Genomic DNA, 23,082 nt, shown 5'->3' with positions numbered 1-23,082 from the left:
GAGTGGGGGGGAGGGGCCGATTGTGGGAGCCTGGTGGTGGGTAATAGGGAGGGCACGTACTGCATAGAGCACCGGGTGTGGTGCATAAACAAATAATCTTGAACCCTGAAAAAAATTTTTTTTTAAAGTTTCCTCATCTGTAAAGTAGGAAGAGTCCTAGGAACTATCATAGAGTCTTCTAGTGAAGGGTAAAGGAGTTAACGTTCCACATATGTGCACTGGTGAGAGCCGTGCCTGGCCCTCGGTCATGAGACCTCTCTTGTTTGTACCGTCAGTAGCACGTCACGCAGACGGTGTCCTCTCCGTGCAGTACTTACGTTGGGAGCCATCGGTGGGCCAGTTCTACACTCACACGTCTCCACAGTGATCAAGATCTTCATTAACAGCTGATTATCGATTATTTAGGGGGAACATATTTAAAAAAAACCAACGGGGGTATTTTTCTTATTGAAATTAGAGTCATCGGCAGTCAATTACGGGTTCCTTCACAGAATGCTATGGTGCGTTAAATGCTACCCTCATCCCCCGTGGAAACTCGTGAAATACTGACCCATTGTTTCTTGATGCCGTTTTCCAGGATTCTGAAGGAGTAGAAATTATGTTAGGAGTTTGTGCGAGTGGTCTGTTGATATATCGTGACCGCCTGAGGATCAACAGATTTGCCTGGCCTAAGGTTCTAAAAATTTCATACAAACGGAACAACTTTTACATTAAGATCCGGCCGGGAGAGGTAAGTCCCCGCCCCGCAGTTGGCGTGTACATTGGAAAGAAAGGTACCCAGTGGCAAACAGAAATGTAAATTGCCAGCTCCCAGGTTCTGAACATCGTGGGACATGGTGAGTTATGTGTCCATGCCTATGAGAATTTTTTGTAGGTTTGTTTGATATATAGCAATAAGTAAAATATTTTCTTCTACTTAATGGTCTGGTTCTAATTTTATCCCACTGCATAGATGGAAAAGTTTTTATTTTTGCAGATTTTAGCGTAACCTCAAGATACATGGATAATGTTCCATATATCTCAGACCAAAGTATAAAAGAAACTATGAGGTACTAAACCTTTTGTGAATAAAGAACAGATTTCTTCCCGTCTGTCCCTGTTTTATGCACTCCTGCCCTTTTCGTACTCCAAATCTGCTAGCACGCTAGCACGAATAGCATTGAGACAATGTAATCAAAGTACAAAAAAGATTAGAGGAGGAGACCCCAAGGGTAAATGATGCAAATGTCTCATAGCCTAGTACATTTCTGCCTTTTTCTTTTATTCAGAAAGACTGTTGGGAAAAAAGTCAAAGTCAAAGTCAAAAAAGTTGACTAACCACATTCATAGAGGTTTACACAAAATAGGTGGTAAATATTTCCTATTATCTGTAACAGATGATAAATAAATATACCGTTTCTGATGAGCATAGGTATTCTAATGGAGACAGTCAGCTCTAAGATTACAGCTTGTCTGTGTCTCTGAACATTTTCTGGTACGATACAGAATGATTCTCTCTTCAAAATCAGCCTCTCCGTTGGTGGAAAAGTAATAAAAAATCAGGTTCTATGGGATGTAATGAACAGCATGGTGACTATAGTTATAATACTGTATTGTATCTGAAAGTTGCTAGGAAAGGAGATCTTAAATGTTCTTATCACAAGAAAAAAAACCAACCTGTGTGTGGTGATGGATGTTAGACTTAATTGTAATCATTTCGCTGTGTATATAAACATCAAATCATTATGTTATACACTTGAAACTAATAGGTTATATGTCAGTTATACCACAATTTAAAATTTTTTTTTAAATCACACTATTGAGCAAAGAATCACGTTTATTATTCCCTGTAAATATAAAAGTCAAACTTGTCTGTGAAGACTGAAATAATCTGTAAGCTTTTCATGGACATATATGAAATAATTTTTTATATTCACTGAAATTGCATATAAAACTTAAAACCAATATATAATTCATCAAATATTTACAAGTGACCATCTGTTTATTGTCAGGCACCATAGTGGGCATTAGAAATAGAAAAATAAATATGACCTTGTTCCTGTACTTAAAGGACTTTCTGTTGAGCCAAAAACAGTCTCCTGTACTTAGAATTATGCCGTCATGATACATTTTGCACATACAAGCGTGCTGTGGTGAGGGCCCAGATGGGAAAGCTGGAGAAACACATCAGGAAACAATAGTGAACCATGGAAGGTTCTAGAGAGGGTATGATATGCTAGACGAATAATTTGGAGTGAAACTTAGCAGCTTTGTGATGAGGTGTGCCAAGACCTCAACCAGGGCAGAGGCCCGGAGAATAGAACAAGGAGCCAGTGTGAGAGAAGTTTCAGAAACTGAGCCTGTAGGTCTTGGACACGAGATGGAGGAAGGGGCTGAAGAGCGGAGGGAATGGGAGGTCTTTGGTTGGCAAGAATGAAGTTGAGGGACATGATATTATTAGACGAGGGGAGAAAACAGGGAGAATTTCAGAAAAAAATAAATTCTGTTGATAGATTTTCACGGGGTGATTCTTTCATAATTAAGAGATAGAGGTCTGGAGGAGTCATTAGCTGCATCCATTCTGTTAAGGGCCTTGGGCGTGAAATATATTACCCAAAGAACAAGGCAAGTTAAAGGAAAAGAGAGACTCTAAAACAGAAACTCTGGGTAACGTCCATTTTTGAGGGAGGAGTAGGCAGAAGCACACAGGCCGATGAACCAGAGCAGCCAGAGAAAGAAGAGAAGAGGCAAGAGCCATCATGAACAACAAGGAGATGAGATTCTGAGTACGTGCTAAACCAACCTGGCCAAATGTTACAGAGAAGGCATGTGGGCTGAGAACTAAAAGTGCATCAGACTCGACAGATCCCATTGGGACACTGAAGGGTTCGAGCGGGTTGTAGGAGCACCTTATCTGGTACATCAGGTCGCGATGAGGTGGGGAGGGAAGTAGCCAAAGCTGCTCCTTCCTGACATTTGTCAAGGAGCGAGGTGGGGTTGTGGTTCAGGCAGAGCAGGCTCAAAGAAAGTTGGGCTTTCCCCTCTCTTTTTTGGCAGATACAGATATATCTATATGTAGATCTATCAATCTATATATATATAGGTAGATCTATAGATAGATATATAGATACATGGGCTTGAGAAGAAAGAGAAAAAATTTTCGGTGGCACAAAGGCTTTGAAGAGGTCGAGACATGGGTACAAAGCACAGAGAGAGAGATGAACATCCAGAGCTTGAGGAGCCTCTGTCATCTTTGGTCTAAGGAGGATAGCAGCAAGAAAATCGTCCCAGCTTTTTGCAACAGAGAGCAAGTTAATTGTTCTTTTTTTTTCCCCCCCTTAAAATTTTATTTATTTGACAGAAAGAGATACAGCCAGAGAGAGAATGCGAGCAGGGGTAGTGAGAGAGGGAGAAGCAGACTCCCCACTGAGCAGGGAGCCCCACGCAGGGCTCGATCCCAGGACCCCAGGATCATGACCTGAGCTGGAGGCAGACGCGTAACGACTGAGCCACACGGGCACCCCAAGCTGATTGTTTTTTAAAACCCCTGCCTGGCTTTAGCATAGCGTGTGGTCCATATTAGATGCAGGATGAATAAACGGAGGATGGGTTAGTCGCAATCCATAATACCCTGGCTTGTTGACTGGCTGGGGCTCTTGGCCAATAGTGATTGTTAACCACTACCACTACATGCGAACATCCAGAGTGCGCACAAAATTGGGAATGGCAGTTGTAGTTGGAATAGCTTGTGATGTATTTCCCATTCTCCCCCCCTCAACCCCACCTGCCCCTAGTCCCACTCAAATAAGAAGTAGAAGGCAAGCATAGTTATCTCTCATATGCCATGCATAGCCCCCCCACCCCACCCGGGTTCTTTGCTACATGAATTACTTTTTTTCTGTTGACTGTATAAAAAGCTTTTACTGTTTAAAATGGTTGCCCTCTGGTGGCCTGATGCATACTGTCTTCAGAAAATAATAAATCCAAACATTTGCAATAATGATATTAAAATAGATTACTCAGGAAGTCAGATATTTCACTTTGAGAAAGCAAATGGCTGATAGTCATCTGAGTTGTACGTTCTGCGAGATATGAAACTGTTTTCCCAGTCTGGGATGGTACATATACTATCAAAAGATGTTAGTGGTTAGCATGGTAATCCAGAGGGGAATGCAGAAATAGAATCAGCAATATCTGATACCAGGTCATCAAACACCTAGGAGGTATACGTATTCTCTGACCAAATCCTGAGAGAAAAAGTCAGCCTGAGAACACTACAAGCATTTTGCTCATTCCCATACATTCCAGTTGAAGACATGATGTCACAGAGACATCATGAAAATAAAGCTTAAAAATGAGATCAGGACAAATTGGTCTCTGGAAGGAATCCAGATATCCTCTTTCTTTTTTCGTTTAGTTTTCATAAAATCCATACTTGTCCATAAAACATTTACTACACACATTATGTGGTTGTCTATGTCTGTAGCATTTTAAAGAGAATAGATATAAGGTGTTGTTGTTGTTGTTGTTTAATGAGTGAAGTTGTAGAGGGAGAATTCTGCATATAGCCCTTGATTTTGTGAATAAAGGAAACTTGGGGGGGGGCATGACTTTGCAAATTACTTGCTTTTATGTTATTTATAATTGCAAACTTGACTTTACTCTTTGATGTCTTTTAAAATGTAGTTTGAACAATTTGAAAGCACCATTGGGTTTAAGCTGCCAAACCATCGAGCTGCCAAGCGTTTGTGGAAAGTGTGTGTTGAACACCATACATTTTTCAGGTGGGTAAAGATGACTTTTTTTTTCTTCCTAAAGAAGAATTAGTATGTCAAGCGGAGAAAGTCAATTATCATATGGTTTCACTTACTTGTGGAGCATAAGGAATAACACAGAGGACATGAGGGAAAGGAAAGGAAAAGTGAATTGGGGGAAATTGGAGGGGGAGATGAAGCCTGAAAGACTGTGGACTCCCAAGAAAGAAGCTGAGGGTTTTGGAGGGGAGGCCGGTGGGGGGATGGGTGAGGCTGGTGGTGGGGATTAAGGGGAGTACGTATTGCATGGAGCACTGGGTGTGGTGCATAAACAATGAATCTCAGAACACTGAAAAAAAATAAAATTAAGATGTTAATGGATTGACCAACTTTAACGGGAAAAAAAAAAGAATGATTGAAATCACTTATATTGTAAAATTCTGTTAGGAAGGAGAATGTGGAAGCCTGTCCTTTGTTTTCCTTCCAGTTCATGGTCACCAGATTTTTTGATAAGAAATCCTAAAAACTTCGGACTGAAGGATCTTCCTTAATTTGTCTTATATTTATATGCCTTAGGTCCACTTTCTTTATTACTTTTAGTGTCTTTTTCCTTTTTATAAGATGTCCACTTCAAGGATTTAGCCCATCCCTTACTATTTCAGTCATTTCTCAAAACCCTGGACTCCTTAACTTACTTACTCACACTATCAGATTTGTATCTATAAAATAGCAAGTTATTGCTCTCGCTCTTCTGCTTCTCTAAAGTCCGCTCGTTAACTGCTCTTCAGGTTTGTAGAACCATAGGCTCCCCAGTTGTGTGAGATGAACTCCAGTCCATGTAGTCCCCCCACTGTACATACAACCCCCATCGTATGTATAGCCTCTCTGCAACTCCCTGCTTGATACACACTGGGAACAGATTTTTTCCCCTATAAAATCACATTCTTCAAACACGTGATGTGTTAGACCTTTAGCACACAAAGCACTTGACTGTTGACTAAAAAAGTGAAGGTAGCTTTCTTTATGTTTGACTGATGGGTCTCTCTGGTATTTTTTCTTTAATATCTCTAGACTGTTGTTACCAGAAGCACCTCCAAAGAAGTTCCTGACCTTGGGCTCCAAGTTTCGTTACAGCGGCAGGACACAAGCCCAAACAAGGAGAGCCAGTGCGTTGATAGACCGCCCCGCCCCTTACTTCGAACGCTCGTCCAGCAAACGCTATACCATGTCTCGCAGTTTGGATGGAGGTAGGCGTTACTTACGAGCCCTTTGTAATAAGAACCCCAAATGGCTACCCAGAAAGAGTATGAAACCATCACAAGATTGCAGTGAACACAGATCTTCTTGAACAGTATGAAGTGAAAAGCACTCACTGGTCCACGGCTGAGTGGCACGTTTTAACCCTCACCCTCACAAAAAAAAGGTGCCTTGGTGAGTCTAATATGTTATTGATAGACTTCTATAAAATTCCATAAAAGAATGGTACTAAGGGAATGAAGAGCATAGCTTTCGTAAGCCGGCACCCCGAATTCGGAGAAAGATGCTCTCATCCTGAATATAGTTGTCACTCACATACTCTGTAAGTAATTTGGTTCACTTGCTGGCAGTTCCGAAATGATTATCGGGTTTGTTTTAGTCAATTTGTTTCAGAAAGTGGACTGTGTCTGTTTCTACAAAATTTTTATGGATAAAACGTGACTGTTACCAGTCAGTGCATGATAGCTGATAGAAAGTATGACATTCAGATAATAATAGATCCAAGGGCTCCAAGTTGAGTCCTCCTGGTTAATATTAATTACTACCACGGATGGACTGGGAGAGCATTGCCGTGTAAGTGTTCTCCACTGTGAAGTCAAATTGCAAGTTCAGCAAGGGGAGAATTACTGAAATAACAGTTCTAAGGAATGACATAATTGTGGATTTTTGTTGTAGGCGACAGTTTCGTATTATTGCTGTCTGTAGTTACTCACAGTAGCAGCTACAACACGTGGCAGCTGTACTACTGCTACTACTACTAATAATAATAATAAAATAATAATACTTAGAAAATGAGCCATGGCCGAATCTCTGTTTTCTCATTCCAAGTACCTAGAGATTAGTTGTTCTACAGAAGACCTATTCCGTGGATTTAAAAGGAATTAGACGTTTCTAGCATGTATGTACAATTTGAATAATAAAAAACATAAAATAACAAAAACAGGAAAAACAATGAAAAGTTACAAATATGTGGGATCACCTTCGTCCTCCCCTTTTTTGCCACCACGCCTCGTAGTCCCAGTTTTCTCTTCCTTTCACCGTATGCCTCTAGGGCTCCTGGGGTGACGTGCTCCCTGAATCTCCTGTTGGAGAAGTTCGCATTTTTTCTAATGAGGTATTTCAAAACAGTCTGTAGAAGTAGTCAAAATTGTATCATTAGAGCTGAATCACGTATGTTACTAGTGACGTGAACACACACTTCCCTGGTAGGTAAATCCGGACTGAAGTCGATCTGTGTAGCGGTTAGAGAATGGTGGAGACTCCCCAGGTCTCGGTCTTAGTCATCACCTATAAAATGGGAGCAAGGCCATTGACAGACAGCGAATGAGACAGGTGTGACAGCAGCATTCTTGATAGGTGTCATAATAATTATATTCATAATTATTCTTCTAGGCTTTTGTGAGCTGGCCTAGGAATTTGATGACCATTCTGTATCTTCCAGTAGTTGCTTCTTTTTGAAATATCTAACTTGGAGCGAAACTTTTGGAATAAAATGTTTATTAGGACCATTTCGGGTTGAAGATGCTGGAATACTTGCTGTAACATTGAAGCTTTTCTTAGTGCTTCGTTCCATTTATTCTTCTTTCTGCTTTGGAGAATCGCTGTAAAACTGTTTGTGTGTTCTTTAAGGCAGTGCTGGGGGGAACTTTTCGTAAAATCACACCTTTTTTTTTCCTGAGACATCATCTACTTTGTTGAGTGATGTGTATCCAAAGGAACACATTTGTCATTAATGTCGTTTTCCACATGACCTTTTGTGTGTTAATGATTGCTGACAAGACAGAAGACAATTGTGAAATAAATGTACTAATCCCATGCTGTCTCTTCCTCCCTGCCCAAAAGTGATGTTAGTATGTTTTGTCTCTCACTCTTGGGGGTCCTGCCAGTTCTAGTATGTTCTCTGTGCTGCTGAGCTGGGTGCTGTGGCTGCATGTTGGAACACAGTTGCTTTTTGCAAAGTTGCATCTTACACAGAACAGCCTAACTGGCCCCTTGGGGACTTGCTTCTCCTGGCAGCTTTTTCATCAATATAAGGAAATATAAAATATCTTAGTGAAGATCTCTTTGTGAGTTTAACTAATATAAAAGGATTTTGAAATATTTTCTTACATTTACATTTTAAACTTTCTAAACTGTGAAGCTGATTCTCTTTTGCCCGCAATTAGCTACTGTGTATTTGAAAAGCATCGTTTGTACGTTTAAATGAGTTGTATATATCTAAAACCAAAAATAATGCTTACGCAGCTTTAAAAATGTAACCGAATTAAGCATCTTTCACTAAGACATTTTAGCTGGGATGGAAGGCTGTGTCTTACATCTTTTATGTTGGCATGCTTTACATTTGCATGAATTTCATTAGCACCATTTGTCTTATCATCCCAAAATATCAGAGATGAATAAGTCTATGCATATCACGGTAGTCTGTTGAAAGTGCAGTAGAAATTAAAACATTTCTGCACTTTAGCTGAAAGGAGTTGCCATCCAGACTGTACCGTCTTTCCAAAGAAAGATTGTAGGAGTGATGGACTCCTTAACCATTATTAATAACAGTAATTGAAAAACCCAATTCAGTGCTCCTTGGTGAATGGCACTTCCCAAAGATAGGTTCAAAGTCAAGTGGATGGCAGCAGTTGTCCACTGCAAATTCCGCTGTTAGTAGTGGTACTGGCCACTAGTGCTTGCCGCCGGCATCCAGCCAGTTACTCTGCGGGGTGACAGGCTGGCAGAAGCCCAGCCCCCCAGCCCTCCACCACATCAGCCCTCATATTCCGCCTCACCAGGGAGCCCCAGAGTTATTTTGACGGCTTCCAGCGAGCAGCCTTTAAGTCATTTTAAAACACTGGTCAAGAAGCTTCCGAGAGACAGGTCTCTGCCTGTGCTTAGATGCAGGTACCTGCAGTGCTGACTTGCCTTTTCTGACAGCCGTGGGTAGGGGTCCTTTTTTCCATAACGGGACAACCGGTGGTGTTCTTCTGCCTCCTTCCTTAACTATTTCAGACGTTTTTCTTCCATTGTATTTGCTTTTAGCGTCAGTGAATGAAAACCATGAAATATACATGAAGGATTCTGTGTCTGCTGCAGAGGTTGGTACTGGCCAGTACGCCACAACAAAGGGCATCTCTCAGACCAACTTGATCACCACTGTGACTCCCGAGAAAAAGACCGAGGAGGAACGGGATGAGGAAGAGGACAGACGGAAAAAGGCGGAAGAAGTCACGCCGGTCGCGGCAGTACGGCCCGAGGGAAAGGTACATCTCCCAGGCTCCCTCCTAGCGCTTGCTTAGAAGAACTAATAATTCCGAGGATATAAACCAGGAAAGTGTTAAGACTTAGGGTAATGCGCTTAGACCTTGAACAGCTAATAATTCGGAGGATATAAACCAGAAATGTGTTAAAATTTAAGGTAATTCAGGGTGCCTGGGTGGCTCAGTCGGTTAAGCAGCTAACTTGATCTCAACTCAGGTCTTGATCTCAGGGTCATGAGTTCGGGCCCCACATTGGGCTCCACTCTGGGCGCAGAGCCTTCTTAAAAAAACAAAAACAAAAATAAAAACAAGAAAACAACGTAGGGTAGTTCATATTTCAGCATCAGTCACATTCATATTATCAATTTTTAAATTCTGATTTCCTCTTGTCGCCATTTTTCTTCTGAAAAATTCTTTCTTAACTTGAAAATTTTTATTTTACTGATGTGCTATGTAAGACTTTCAACAGCTGTCCTGTCTGTATATCTTAAAAATGCATTTAGTGCCATAGGACACTTTTCTGTTTGGGCTCCCATTTCAGAACTATCACTAAAACTGTTTTCTTTGTTTCTGGCCCCATTCTCCTCCCCAAGTACTGTATATTTTTCCAGATATACAGTAATCACATTGCCATTCTTCTAATTGCAAGACTGAGTGACCATAGCCCTTGTATTTATACACTATTTCCTCTCTTAGTCTATGATTATAATCTAATTATCAAAGTAGCAAGCAGACATGTTTTGAAGAGAGATATTAAAGCAGAACATCACAAGGGAAGATGGAAAGTGAGTTTCACAGCAATTTCTCCAAGGTGTTTTCTTCATCAAATTTATAAGCTTCATTTCATCCCAGTATTTATTTATTTATTTTTACAGTACGCTTATTTCTGGTAATCTGGCACTATAAAGCAACTTTTCAGAAAAATGGAAGTCAGAAAAGGCATAGACAGCTTACTTCTAGTACAGGGTTTTATAAGTAGCACAACAGCTCCCTAAAAGTTTAAAAAAAAAAAAAAAAGGAAAGAAAAAACTATATTGGGAGGTTAATGTGTGATGATAATGGATAAAACAGAGTGGCTCCTGGAATGTACAGAGTAAAAAGAAATACCAGAAGAAATGCTATAGAACTCACTGGTTATGCTAAAACATGCCTGGATTTGACTCAGTGTGTTCTTTTCCTATATCAATATTATTTCTTAAATATAGATTTATGTGGCAAGGACTTACCTGGGGCTCAAAATAAAAATGCTCCTTTTGATAAGAGCTATGCAGTGAAGGGTAGCTCCACAACACAGTGTAGTTAACGTCCGCATATTCCACATAAAACACTACCCACCGTGTTGTGAGAAGATAATTTATTTGCCAAACACAAGAACAGGGTAGGACATGCCAGCAAGGATATTTGAATCATTTTTGCTGTGAAAACATGACTTTGTTCCAAATTTTGTTTTTACACTCTTATTTTCCAGTTAAGTCAAGGCAGCTTTTAAATAGGAAATAAGGAAAAGTGTGTCTGCCTGAAAAGCAAATGATTTCCACACTTCCCTGAAATCACCCATGCCAGCCGACAATTCTCATGGATGCGTAACTGTGATTCAAGTGGCACGTTAAAGGAAATGACTTTTAGTTGGCTCAAAAAATAGACCTAGGAAGTCTCTTTATTTGAAAAGCCCCCCACTTATATAAAATAAGCACTAAACCACCATCACTTTTGCCGCTTACGGCATGGGAAAATAAAAAGACAAAAAACCCTGACTCTCATTGTCTGAGTCTCTGAGAAGCCAGCTCTTTGACCCAGATGCCTGCAGAAGGGCTGTGGCCCAGCCCTGGCCCAGGTAGGGTCGATGGCTGGCTTCGTTTTACATGGTACACAGCTGTCTTTTAAAAACCACTTGAATAAGCAGCATGGAAATTTAAACCTTTATTTTATTCTTTTCCATCTTCAAAAAGTAACAAAGAGGGTACTCATTTTTTAACCAAAATGAAAGTGTATCACTGAAAATAGATCTTAAAAGACTGGTCCCCTAGATACCTCTGAGAGGAGGCCTGTTTCCCAGGTTAATGATCACCCCAGGTGACTGTGCAGCCGTCCACCACCAGGGGAATAATAGCGTGCACGCAGGAGTCGGCTTGTAACTTTTTTATCATTCTCTGTTGAATGAGATGTGTGCAGGGTCACATTTAAAACACAATACTTAATGTTAAATGCGAGGATTGAGAAGAGACATACGTGCGTAAGACCTAAAAAGAGACACTCCTAAATTCTAGCATATCCACAATATGTTTTCTCTGTGCATGTTCTAACCCTCTGTCTTTATATTTACCAAGTCAGGATTGAGAGCTACAAAGCAGGGTGGGGGTAATTTCCACACTAGCAAGTCTCTAGGCAAACCACGCGTGTACGTGCTCATGCACACATACCCACATCACCCATGCAGCAGGTCCCATAGAGCAGCGGAAGTCTACCTTCAGACTCCGTGTGACCTTGAATTGAACTCCTGAGGCTGCAGCAGCTTCCGAGCTGTGCCAGGTCCTGTTTGGAGCTTGCTGGCTTCCCTTCTTCCCCGCATGCTCAGCAACCCCCACCACCTGCAAAGGAAATTGGCTGTGGTCAGAGAGTCTGCCGGGGCCAGAGAGGATGGAAAGAGCCTCTCTTTCCCTCCAGAAGGCAGAGCTCACCAGGAGCACTTTTGTGGCAATGGCTGCCTCCATCGTTCTGTGATAGCTTCAAACCAGGAGAGTTAAATATGGTGATTACTTGCTCAGAAAAACCAGAAGACTGGGAAACTGTACCTCTTATTTATGGACCACAAATAATACAAACTAAATGCTTACAAGCCATATCACAAGAAAGCACATTCTTTTTGCTAGTTAGCTTATTGAAACCCTTATTTGAGTTTAAGTTACGTTTACATCATGGAGAAAGGAGCCAGAGTAGACGTTTTCAAAGGAACCTCACTTCTTCGGGGAGCTGAGTTCCTAAAATGCTAGTTGTGGACTTCCCTGAGTGGCACAGCCTATCAGATGGGAGTGGGGCCAGAAACTTCTCAATTCGGAAACCCACCTGTTTTGGATATAATTGACTAAGCGAGGAAAGGTAACGCTAAACTTTTTTTTAATAATCAACATTTGGATCCATTTTTATTTATTTTTTAATCCAACCAAACTAGAGTAACAGATCTGTTAGCTGGAGATCAGGAGATGTTATTGAAAGTCTTGATTTTAAGTTCTCAGAGGGTTCTATTTGCTCTCAAAAGCCTACAACTTTCTGGAGTTGTTGGTCTAAACAAACTTGCTAGATGGTGTGAAACGTAGATTTTGAGATTGCCCACCGCGATCTTCTATTCTGACTTGATAAAAAAGCCCACCCTGTATTTGACAGTCTAATGGGGAAATGGTAGCCATTCATGGCAGCCTTGGCATGCAGCTTGAATACTTTAAGTACAAACAACCCTAGAGCTAAAATTCTTGTTTTACAATTTTATATTGATACCCATAAGAAAATTAACTAATTGCAGTTTTCTTTTTGTCCTTTTGCACCTCTGTTTGCTGCTTTCTGTCTCTCTCTGTCTCTTTCACATCAGTCACCTGGGCTTGGCACTGACTCATGTCCCCTGTCCCCCCCATCAGCCCATCGTCCCCCCACATCCCCCCCAAAACTCCGAAGGAGGTATAAGGAGAATGAGCGCCAAGCCCCGGACTTGGAGGCTGCCAGAGGCACTGGGTGTGTGCTCGGAGAGCCCACCATGGACTCTGACCCCAAAGGGAAGCCGTCCTTAGGGGACCAAGATGTGGCTTTTAGCTACAAACAGCAAACTGGCAAAGGGACCACCCTGTTTTCCTTCTCCTTGCAGCTCCCGGAGTCATTCCCATCTCTTCTCGATGACGATGGGTACCTCTCTTTCCCCAACCTGTCGGAAACCAACCTCCTCCCCCAGAGCCTGCAGCATTACCTCCCGATCCGCTCGCCCTCCCTTGTGCCCTGTTTCCTCTTCATCTTTTTCTTTCTGCTCTCCGCCTCCTTCTCAGTGCCATATGCCCTCACTCTCTCCTTCCCTCTGGCTATGTGCCTCTGCTACCTGGAGCCCAAGGCGGCCTCCTTGAGTGCCTCACTAGACAATGACCCGAGTGACAGTTCAGAGGAAGAGGTGTGTACCTCGGCATAGAACACACTTCCCTGTCGTGGTCGGGGCTTTGGTCCGAAACAATGTTAGGCGCCTACTGCCATAGTGGTCCTACTTTCAGAGCCTCATTTATTGTCTGTGCCGACATGTGAGAGGTTTCTGTGTGTTGGGGAGTCGTTCCCCCCACCCCGGCCCCCGGGTTAGGCACAACACCATGTGGACAGAGCAGGCTGCATCCAGCCCGCTGAATTCTATGCGTGATGAAGGACTCGGAAGTCTGTTTTAAAGAACCCGTTAGCTGCATTAAAAATCAGGGTTAGATTAAAGGTCTGGTCAGTCACTAGTTCCTAAAGGAAAGGGACATAGAAGACCAAGAAAAAAGTTTGACCCAGACTGATGGAGCGTTCCCAAAATGCGTCCTGGCATCATGGTACGTCCGTAGCGCTGATACCAGTGGATAAACGACCCTCACGGCAAGGTGGGAATGACCAGCCAAAGGAGGTGGGTCTCCATCATGTGGGTAGCTTCCCCTAACTCTCGATGCCTCTCTTCCCTGGAGATCGTGAAACGTCCCCACACTGTCTCTGTTCAGGAAAAATGCTTGAGTAGATGAACAGGCCCATGTGACCCCAGTCATTGGAAGGGCCACAGAGAGGACCAGAGACAGAACAGCGCGTTGGTGGTATAGTGGTGAGCATAGCTGCCTTCCAGAGATAGAACAGCAGTCTTCAAACACAGTCGGGAAGAGGCTCCCGGAAGATGTCTGCTTGCTGTAAAAATGGGCTGGAAGTTCATCAGTCCTGACAGGGCTAATGTGTATGTTGGATGGCAGTGATCCTCTGAACTCCAGCTTGAGCCAAAAAATCCACACACTCACAGACAGTCTGGAAAGGTCAGGAGAGCTGGCTAGGTCCCTGCGGCTCTCAGCCAGGCATGTGCTCAGTGGGGAGGGGATGGGGCCGTCAGCCTCTTTCTGAGAAGACATGCCACCTGTCCGTCTCCCGTTCCTCATCTGAGCCAGTGGGTGAGTTGACATGGTCGTTGGTAGCTTTTCCTCTTAACTGCTCTCCTTTCACACCAGTCCCCTGATGTGTGAAGAGTCCAGCATTTCCCTTCAGACAGAGCGCAGGGGAAAAGAACAGAAGCAGCCGACAGAGGGCCAGGCTGTTGCCTACCCTCCTGCCCACAGCCTCCCCAGGCCCTTCCAGCTCTTCTGTTCTCACAAAACAAGGCTTTTTGTGGCAGGAGACAAGCCCAGTACTTCCAGCATTGGGGGGGGGGGAAGTGATAAAGTCAAAGCAACACTAAAAAAAAAAAAAAGGAAAAGTCTATTCATTTTTCAACTCAGCCAGGAATCATAATTTGAGCTGCACCTGTGGGTGTATAGAATTGTGAGGGTGTGTAAGTATCTATATTTAGTGAGATTATGACCATTTCTTAGCAGCAGGAGGAAGAAAAATGGGAATGGTCTTGCAGATATTTCAAATAAAAGTTTGCCCTTTTCAATTTGATACTGCATTAAAGCCCTTTTCAAGGTTCTTGGGTCGTATGACTTCGCTCCAAAGTCTGTGTGATTTTATATATTTACTATAAAACCATTTTCATACATGAAAAATATTTTAAGAGAAGGAATCCTCGGCTTTAATATCGCCATTTCTCACAAGAGCAAGGTGATTGCATAACGTGGGACTAGAACGTGCAACCTGAAGAACACAAGATTATCTACAAAGACCGTAGGATTAGCTGGTTTCCAACCTGGACGTGTAGTTTTCCTTCAGCAGTGGATGAGTCATCTAGCCAACATAAAGCAAAAAGATGGCCATTTGCTGCTTTTCTGAATTCTAAATAACTGAACTTTTCTGTAGCAAACCACACAGATCTTGTGCCTAATCCTGGGTATACATCTTGTTGTAATCAGTGCATGAAAATTAATGTTAAATTGGGGCATGTCTGCATTACATCAGCAAAACAAATCACAGCAGTTACCTGATGCAAGCCAGTGACCACGTGACTGGAGCTTCCCAGCCACTAACTCTCCCTGTTACTGCAAAGCTCTGAGACCCTGAGCCAGCTCTGGCCACCGTGGTCTCGCCCCTCCTCTGCATCCCTGGTCACCCGTGACAGCTCTCCTAACGCGAGACCTCGCGTGTGGCCATCTGTTCAGTGTTGTCTCTTAACCTCAAGTGTTAAAAGCTATGCTCTCTAGTTCAGGCTGAGCTGGAGGACTCCTATGTAGGTCATTCCATTTAAAAAAAAAAAATTTGTTGACATGGCCTCTTTTATTCTCTAGGCTTCAAGCACTTTGGCAGCTAAATGGGGTGACTTCATAGAACGTACGGTTTAGCTCTGTCACGTTCATTTTTTAAGAATCACTAAATCACGAATGAATGTAATTCTTTTCAAATATTTTATCATCACTACTTATATTTCTCATGTATGGGAGTGACTTAATTAGTCCCAACCTTTCTCAAGAGGGAAACCCAGTGTGGAAAGGCAGAATCATTTCAAACTTATAAAGCTGCTGATCAATAATATTTTTTTTTTCTTTTGTACCTTCAAGAATGGTCACATAACAGGGGGCACAGAATATTAAATCATCTGTCAAGAAACATAAGCTGAATTTAGCTCACCATACCACAGAATCACCATTAGTCTTTATGTGTCAATTTGTGAGGAATGTTTTCATAAAACAAAAAAGAATCAAATTTGGAGGCAAAAATTAATAACTGATTTTTGACATTTTAATTTGTGTAGACACAGAACCATATGACAGTTCATGACCTGTTACACATTTCATAGCTTTGTTTAGTTGTAGTATATTATATAAATAATATATAAAAAGCTACTTTTGCTATAAAAGCTATGTTTTTCAGCCTTTCTTCATTAACTATTTATTGATCATGCACTATATTTGTTGAATAACCGACTACATACTCAGGAAGAATTTAAGGGAGTTGAGATATGGTCTAGGCTGTTTTTTCGTATAGCTAGAAAAAATGGTAGTAATAATTATAATTATATAATATTACAATATAATAATAATGTCAATATACAACAGTTATTATAGGCACTTTTGGGTCTGTATGTGTCAGGCCTTGTAGAAAGCACTTAATGTCCATTACCTGATACAGTTAGGGCTGTTACTTTTTTTCTCCATTTTGCTGGAAGGAAATGGAGATTAAAACATGAAACACGTCCACTGTGTCACAGATTTCAATAGCAAGGATTTGAGCTCATGTCAGCCTGACATCAGAGTCTTCACTCTTAACCAGGGCTGTAATCTAAAGCCAAGATGCTCCAGTAGATTTTCAAGCCACAAGGGAGATCATTATGTAAGAGGAGAAATACTTTGAAGCAGCTTGGAAGTGTTGCACAAAACCAGTTAGCACACAAGCGCTAGTCATTCCTATTTATTCTTGAAAGCCTAAAGCTTCTTCGTATTATTATACACTTGAACAATGACCTGTCTCTCTCCCCCTATGTCACATTGGCCATGCTCTAGGCTGTCAGCCGGGGAAGCCATGCTAACACCGTAGCAATGATCACCCTTACAAGAAAATTACTAGCCACTCCTCCCCGCCCCCCACCAGATGTTGTGAAGGTGGTCATCAGATCATGAAAGTGTGTCCGCACACATTCTTGACCAAACTCCTGAAAATTATGTTCTGCTTAGGCATGATCACTGACCCCCTCAGGTGCACATGCCAAACATGAATTTCAATGTATTTTCTTTCAGGAACATATAAAAGAAATTTGGGATAGCGCCAAGAAATCCGCCCAACCAGAGTTAAGTTGATAGGACCACCCCTGTCCCAGGCGTCCTTCCTAAAATTCCTTGTTGTTAGGATTGAAAGAGAATCTGAAGAGGCAGGTTCACAAGCTTACAGCTCCCAGTTTTTATTTTTGTTTTCAAAATATTCATCGTGTATCTTTGCTCAAGGGAATTTTATTAGTGATTAGTTGACATTTACAGAGGGAAAGTCAGTTTATAACATATTACGGAGGGAAAGTCAGCTTATAATATATTACGGCATTTAAATGTCCCGTCTGTGATGGCTGTGGTTCTGTTGTACTCCAAAGAAAATAAGTTTCTGTTTTAAACCGTAAATCTCTACGAAACAGCTTAAAAACCCAGTCCTGAAATGACAATTATAATTCCCCCTTAAAAACTTAGGCTCTGTCAAATGCTGTGCTTTGTTTTATTTGTTTACAAGTAGATGTCTCTCTCTCTCTCTCTCTCTCTCTCTCCCTCTCTCCATTTTTTTTATTAGTATTATAATTTGCTTCATTTGGATGGTTATTTTGGAAATAGATGTTTAAATACCTACTTTGATATACTTCTTTATATTGGAGGGTGGGACAAAATAAACACAACAGTTAGTCTGTAAAAAATCGAATTAACACTCTACTTGGAAACTGAGTTATACTTTTCACATACAAAACATAATGCCTGTGAGTCACTGGCATGTGCTTTTTATAAGTAATAGGTAATGCAGACAGCCTGATGGTCATAAATGGGTGTAAATTACCAACATGTTATAAATGAGGGGCTGAAAGTCCAGTGACTGTTACAGTAGCTTTTAATTTAAATTGACATTTTAATTTACCTTTCAAATGTGACATATTAGAATCGCAAACATATATAAACATTGATTTTATTTGCATTACACGTTTTTAAGAGGTCTTTCTCAGGGTTTTAGTTAAAAGCGGGGGAAAGAATGACAATTTGGTTTTCCTGAGACATGAAACCAGATGAGTCAGCTTGGCTGACACAGTTCCTGTGGTTCCCGCAGGCTGTGAGCCACTGGTCTTCCTCCGAGGGGCTCTGCTGATGAAACCCAGCTCCGGTCTTTCTTTTGCTCTTGCTTGAAACCTGCATTCTTGTGGGGAGGTAGTTTGATACACATCACAGAGAAAGAGAGTGAACTGTTTGACCTGTGCCATGCCCTATTTGATCAAATGGGTTTGTTTTCTCTTCCTGCCTTCCTCCTGGACCCTGATCACTTCTGTGATCAATAGACCGACAGTGAGCGCACAGACACCGCGGCCGATGGGGAGACCACCGCCACTGAGGTTGGTACCATCACTGTGGGCAGCTGGTGGCTGTCCAGCACATGTGCCTCATGAATGGGGCTCTGCATTTAGGGCCTTTGTATACTAGGTTTTATGGAGTGGAGAGAAATTCTAACTTTGAAAGGAGGAAGGAAATGTATTCTGTTGCCTGGGTCAGTGGTTCTTAAGCTCTGGGCTACATCAGAATCCTCCAGCTGGGTCCCCTCATGTTTCTTGTGCAAAAGAAGAAGGTGTGGGTGGGATTTTGGAATTTGCATTTCCAGCAAATTCTCAGGGCTGTTGACTCTGCCCATTTTCGGATCACATTTTGAGAACCTTTGGCTAAACCGATAATACCTTAAAAAAAAAAAAAACTTATTCCCCCTTCCCAAGTGAGAGGCTGTCTGTGTGTGAAAGCCATGATGAGTGAGGAGGAGGGTTACAATTAATTTAATTAGCTTATTTACTAGATACAGATATATTTTTAAATCCAAAATGGCCAAATAATAATGATTAAAATAGTAATAATACTTATTTTTGTAGACCAGGTAATATAACCTAGGTCACTCAAAAGAAATGGATTCTCTAAGAAGAAATTAGCAAATTACTATTAGTACTTGATTCAAAAAAAAAAAGTGATCATATTGAACAGTGACAGGAAACAGACTGTGCTGTTCTTTCCTTTATGAATTCTTTAGGATAAATAAATGTGTGTGTGCTTATGTTTTTTTTCAAATCTTCTCCATCCATAACCAAAATGTCTGTAAAAACAGTATAGTAATGGAAGCCAATATGTACCTTTCCTGAAGTTCTCACAGAATTCATCTTCTACCTTGTGGAGTTGTTTTACATCATCTGGTTAGAACAGTCTTTTCTAGTAGGACTTTCAGGAAAAACCAAAAATGTAAATAGTATCTTTATAATACTTCATTGAAAATATCCTCAGAAAAACTTCTTAAAATGGAGTATTCATCCTTGGGAAATGCCGGAGTTCAACTCAAAGTTTTGGAAATCATATTTTTTTTAAGTTAAAAATTACAGCACTGGCATTGAAAAATAATAGTAATAATAATAACAATATTGTAGGGACTGTTATTGTACTGGCTGACTCAGTCAGTAGAGCATGCCACACTGACATTTGATCTTGGGGTTGCGAGTTCAAACCCCGCATTGGGCTTAGAGCCTACTTGAAAAGAAATTTTAAAATAATAATATTGTAAAACAATAACTATCCAGATTCTTTTAAGCAGTCACAAATAAATGTATTACAAATTAACAATTTTCTGTGTCAAATTGTAACAAAATTATATCTTGATTTGATAAGAATTATTTGTTAACATGTAGCTACATGTTAATTCAGTAAACTTCATCAGAATCTGAATGTGTGCCATAAATGAAAAATATTTCAGTAAGACTCCAGATTTCTGTAGCAGTTCTAAATGTTGTTCCATAACATTTGAAACGTGTAAACATAGACATACAACATAGGTAACTATATGGAGCTTAAAAATAAAACACAGAGCTATGTGAGCACCACACACTTGAGAATTAGTGTGTTGCCAGCCCTGTGTTAGGGTTACCTGTGCCCTCCTGCACTTTTTAAACACTTGCCCTGTCTCCTCTTGGGCTAGGACAACAGTAATGTGGGTGAGGCTGCTGGGTGAGCTGTCTTGCCCCATTGGCAGATAAGGGTGCCGAGAGCAAGATAGACAGATTAATTGCAGGCCACCGGTGCAGATGTCTCCTCAAGGCTTCTCACCTGTAATTACCCTGAGGGCCTCCCTATGGACCTTGGTCAGAGTACCACCGGTGAGACACCCAGCTTTACCACTGCCTGCATATGTGGGTTGGTCTAGTTACCTCGTTCCTGGTACCCGGACACCAGTCCAGTGACTAAACAGATCCTTGCAATTAGAAAAATCAAGATAATGAAGGGGCTTTTAGATAAATCTGTTGTATTTTTTAAGAACTCAACAGTGATCCTGTCTACATCTTTAAAGAAATGTTGGTAATGTTGACAGTAGTTGATTCCTTTTTTTTTTTCTTTAACTTTCTTATATCAGCTTTCTTCTGTCCCAGATTTATTTATTTTTAAGTACATGGGTTCAAGAAATTCACAGATCCAAGAAGTTCTTAAATGTGGGACCCTCAATGTTAAATTCTTTGAGCCTTGGTTCTCTGGCCTACAATTTAGCTATAATAATAATAGCTATAACTTCCTAGGATGATGATGAATCATAAATCCCAAGGGAGCTGTCATTATTGGGTAATCCTAACCATGCTTGTGCATTTTAGTTTTAGGGTGGCTCGAAACATTTGTAGTGTGCATTAAGGACAGCCCAGCAAACCCTAGCTGTCAACTCCCACTTACGTGTGTATCCTTGTCACACTCAGAAGTCTCCGGGTGACACTGTCAAAGACCCACCAAGCAAGGACTCTTTTACTCCTGTTGTCTTAATAAGCATCATAATTTGTGTGTGAGAATGTTGTGGCTTGCAAATAGGAAAGAACTAGCATCCATATACAAGAGCAAACTAGTACCCCCTCTAGCAAGTTTCTATAGACCATAGTTCTTCAATCATAGTCAATTACGTGGTAAGACATTCTTTCCCACTCTTTCTTGATGCTGGCAGTCGGACCAGGAGGAAGATGCAGAGCTCAAGGCACAGGTAGAAAATTAAAAATAAAACCAAAGCAAAAATCAGTGTGTGATAAGTCACTGTGCGTCTCCGGTGTTCCAGCCTTCCAGCATGCTCCATAGGCGGTTACCTTTGTTGTCGGTGCACTGTGGAGGATGGCATTTGTTCCCGTGACTACCGTGTCCCTTACCTTTCCCTTTCTTCTCCACTTTTTTCAGAATAGTCTGATTAAGCGAATAAAGGGTGAAAATGTGTATGTCAAACATAGTAATCTTATGTTAGAGGTTGGTATTGGTATATACCAGTGCATGTTTGTGTGTGTGGACATTTCAGTGGCATACCTGTGGGCTCATACAATGATGCATGAACTGTGTGCTCTCACCTGGGAATAAGTGGGGATACCTTCTCAGCCTACTCGGATTCCTTCCTTTCTCCTAGCTTTAGATCCTTTTTCCTGTGTGTGTTTCTTTTCTTTCTTTTTTTTTTTTTTTTTGTGGTTACGTGTGAATTACACTCTTTTCTAGTTTGCCTTTAAAAAAAATCTTTTGATTTTTATGCTTGCGTGAACTAGATTTTTTTTCCTTCTCTTAGAAATGTCACATTTTCACCAAAGTGCTTGTGGTAGTGTCATGAACCCTGATCAGAATTCTTTTATTTTGACTACTAATGAGATTGACATTACTTAAAAAAAAAACAAACAAACAAACTCCGGAAGATGTGTAAAATGTTGACTGTTGGATTCTTTATGTTCTGAATGTAGGAGCTAGATAAAACTCAAGATGACCTGATGAAACATCAAACCAATATTAGTGAGCTGAAAAGAACCTTTTTAGAAACCTCCACAGACACTGCCATCACGAATGAATGGGAAAAGAGGCTTTCTACCTCCCCCGTGCGACTAGCCGCCAGGCAGGAGGACGCGCCCATGATCGAACCGCTGGTCCCTGAAGAGGTCGGTATTCGGGCTTCGGGGTGTCACTGTCTTCCGGTCACTAGAGCTGCTTCTCTGCAGGGCCCGCCCCTAGGGGCGGAGTCGGCGTAAACAGTCCCACCACTTGTCTGCGTATAAACAGACCTGACATACTCAGGGCTCCAGAGAAGAGCTGTGGAGTAGAATGATCTGGCGGCTGAGGAGTGAGGGGTCCCATCTCAGGGTGCTTGGAGTGAACAAGGAGGCGCGGGAAAGCTCTAGTGCATGCAAATGGGTTTGTTCTAATGGTGAACCCAGATTTCACAGCTGGGAGAAATTGAGATACTGTCTTAATGAACTGACACTTTTTCTGAAAAATGCTTTCCCTGCTGCATTAAGAAATGCTCCTGAAAACTCAACAGTGTTTCACATCAGTTGCAAGATCAGGCGTAGGGAGATGGTCTAATGTTTGACTCAACACCGATCTGAAGTTGACAGAATTTGGGGACCTGTTTCACTCTGGGACTGCTACACCAGACTTTTACTGGTATAATCCATGTGTGATTCGATTTTAACTGATCTTTTAAAAAAGATACGTAACGTTATTTTAACGGGTTTATAATCCGTTTTTATTTGATTTTTTTAATAGAGAAAGTAGAGGGGCTAGAATGTCTTTCTTAAAAACGAGTGCTCCGTGTTGGAAAATTCTGTTTAAAGAATTTAAAACAGACTGTGAATTACAGTTACAGACTGTGAGGATTTAGCAGATCCTGTCTGGGGGCTCCTACTGAGGGACCCACAAGGGTCAGTGGTGCTCGTCTATCCGCTATTAGACATCATCCTGCTTTTTCTTTCGAAAGAAGTAGTTGCTTAATAACTGCATCTTTCTAGCATCATACTGATTAACATTTTATCAAGACTCCTTTATCACAGTGTATTTTCCAGAAAGCTGAGCTAGAACAGAAGAAAATCAAAAGTTGGACCTTTATGGGAGAAAAATCCTTTAAGCTATAGTCTACATGCAGTGTTTCAGTCCTTGCAGGGAAAAGAATATAATGACACTCATTTTGATCATTTTCTAAACTTCCCTTGAAAGCTACTTATCAAAAGTGACCACAGTCAC

The 23,082-nt window shown here is 41.3% G+C and overlaps 1 protein-coding gene across 10 annotated transcripts in view; it reads left to right on the top strand.

Moving 5' to 3' along the window:
- Nucleotides 1-23,082, top strand: part of EPB41L3 (erythrocyte membrane protein band 4.1 like 3) — a 147,837-nt gene that overhangs the window by 113,447 nt on the left and 11,308 nt on the right. For 3 of the 10 annotated variants that reach the window (XM_044243362.1, XM_044243358.1, XM_044243363.1), the window contains exons 9-15: nucleotides 578-730; nucleotides 4,666-4,763; nucleotides 5,805-5,980; nucleotides 9,018-9,238; nucleotides 18,378-18,431; nucleotides 21,044-21,079; nucleotides 21,810-22,001. In XM_044243362.1, coding sequence (XP_044099297.1) covers nucleotides 578-730; nucleotides 4,666-4,763; nucleotides 5,805-5,980; nucleotides 9,018-9,238; nucleotides 18,378-18,431; nucleotides 21,044-21,079; nucleotides 21,810-22,001 — 930 coding nt within the window. Of the gene's footprint in view, nucleotides 1-577; nucleotides 731-4,665; nucleotides 4,764-5,804; nucleotides 5,981-9,017; nucleotides 9,239-12,818; nucleotides 13,383-18,377; nucleotides 18,432-21,043; nucleotides 21,080-21,809; nucleotides 22,002-23,082 lie in introns of all 10 variants that reach the window. The other 7 variants (XM_044243360.1, XM_044243365.1, XM_044243361.1 and 4 more) reach the window with 4 other exon arrangements.

The sequence above is a fragment of the Neovison vison genome, chromosome 3 (genome assembly GCF_020171115.1).
Source record: "Neovison vison isolate M4711 chromosome 3, ASM_NN_V1, whole genome shotgun sequence".
NCBI classification, from domain to species: domain Eukaryota; kingdom Metazoa; phylum Chordata; class Mammalia; order Carnivora; family Mustelidae; genus Neogale; species Neogale vison.
The sequence above is the reverse complement of the archived record's forward strand: the minus strand, read 5'-3'. Positions and strand labels throughout refer to the sequence as shown.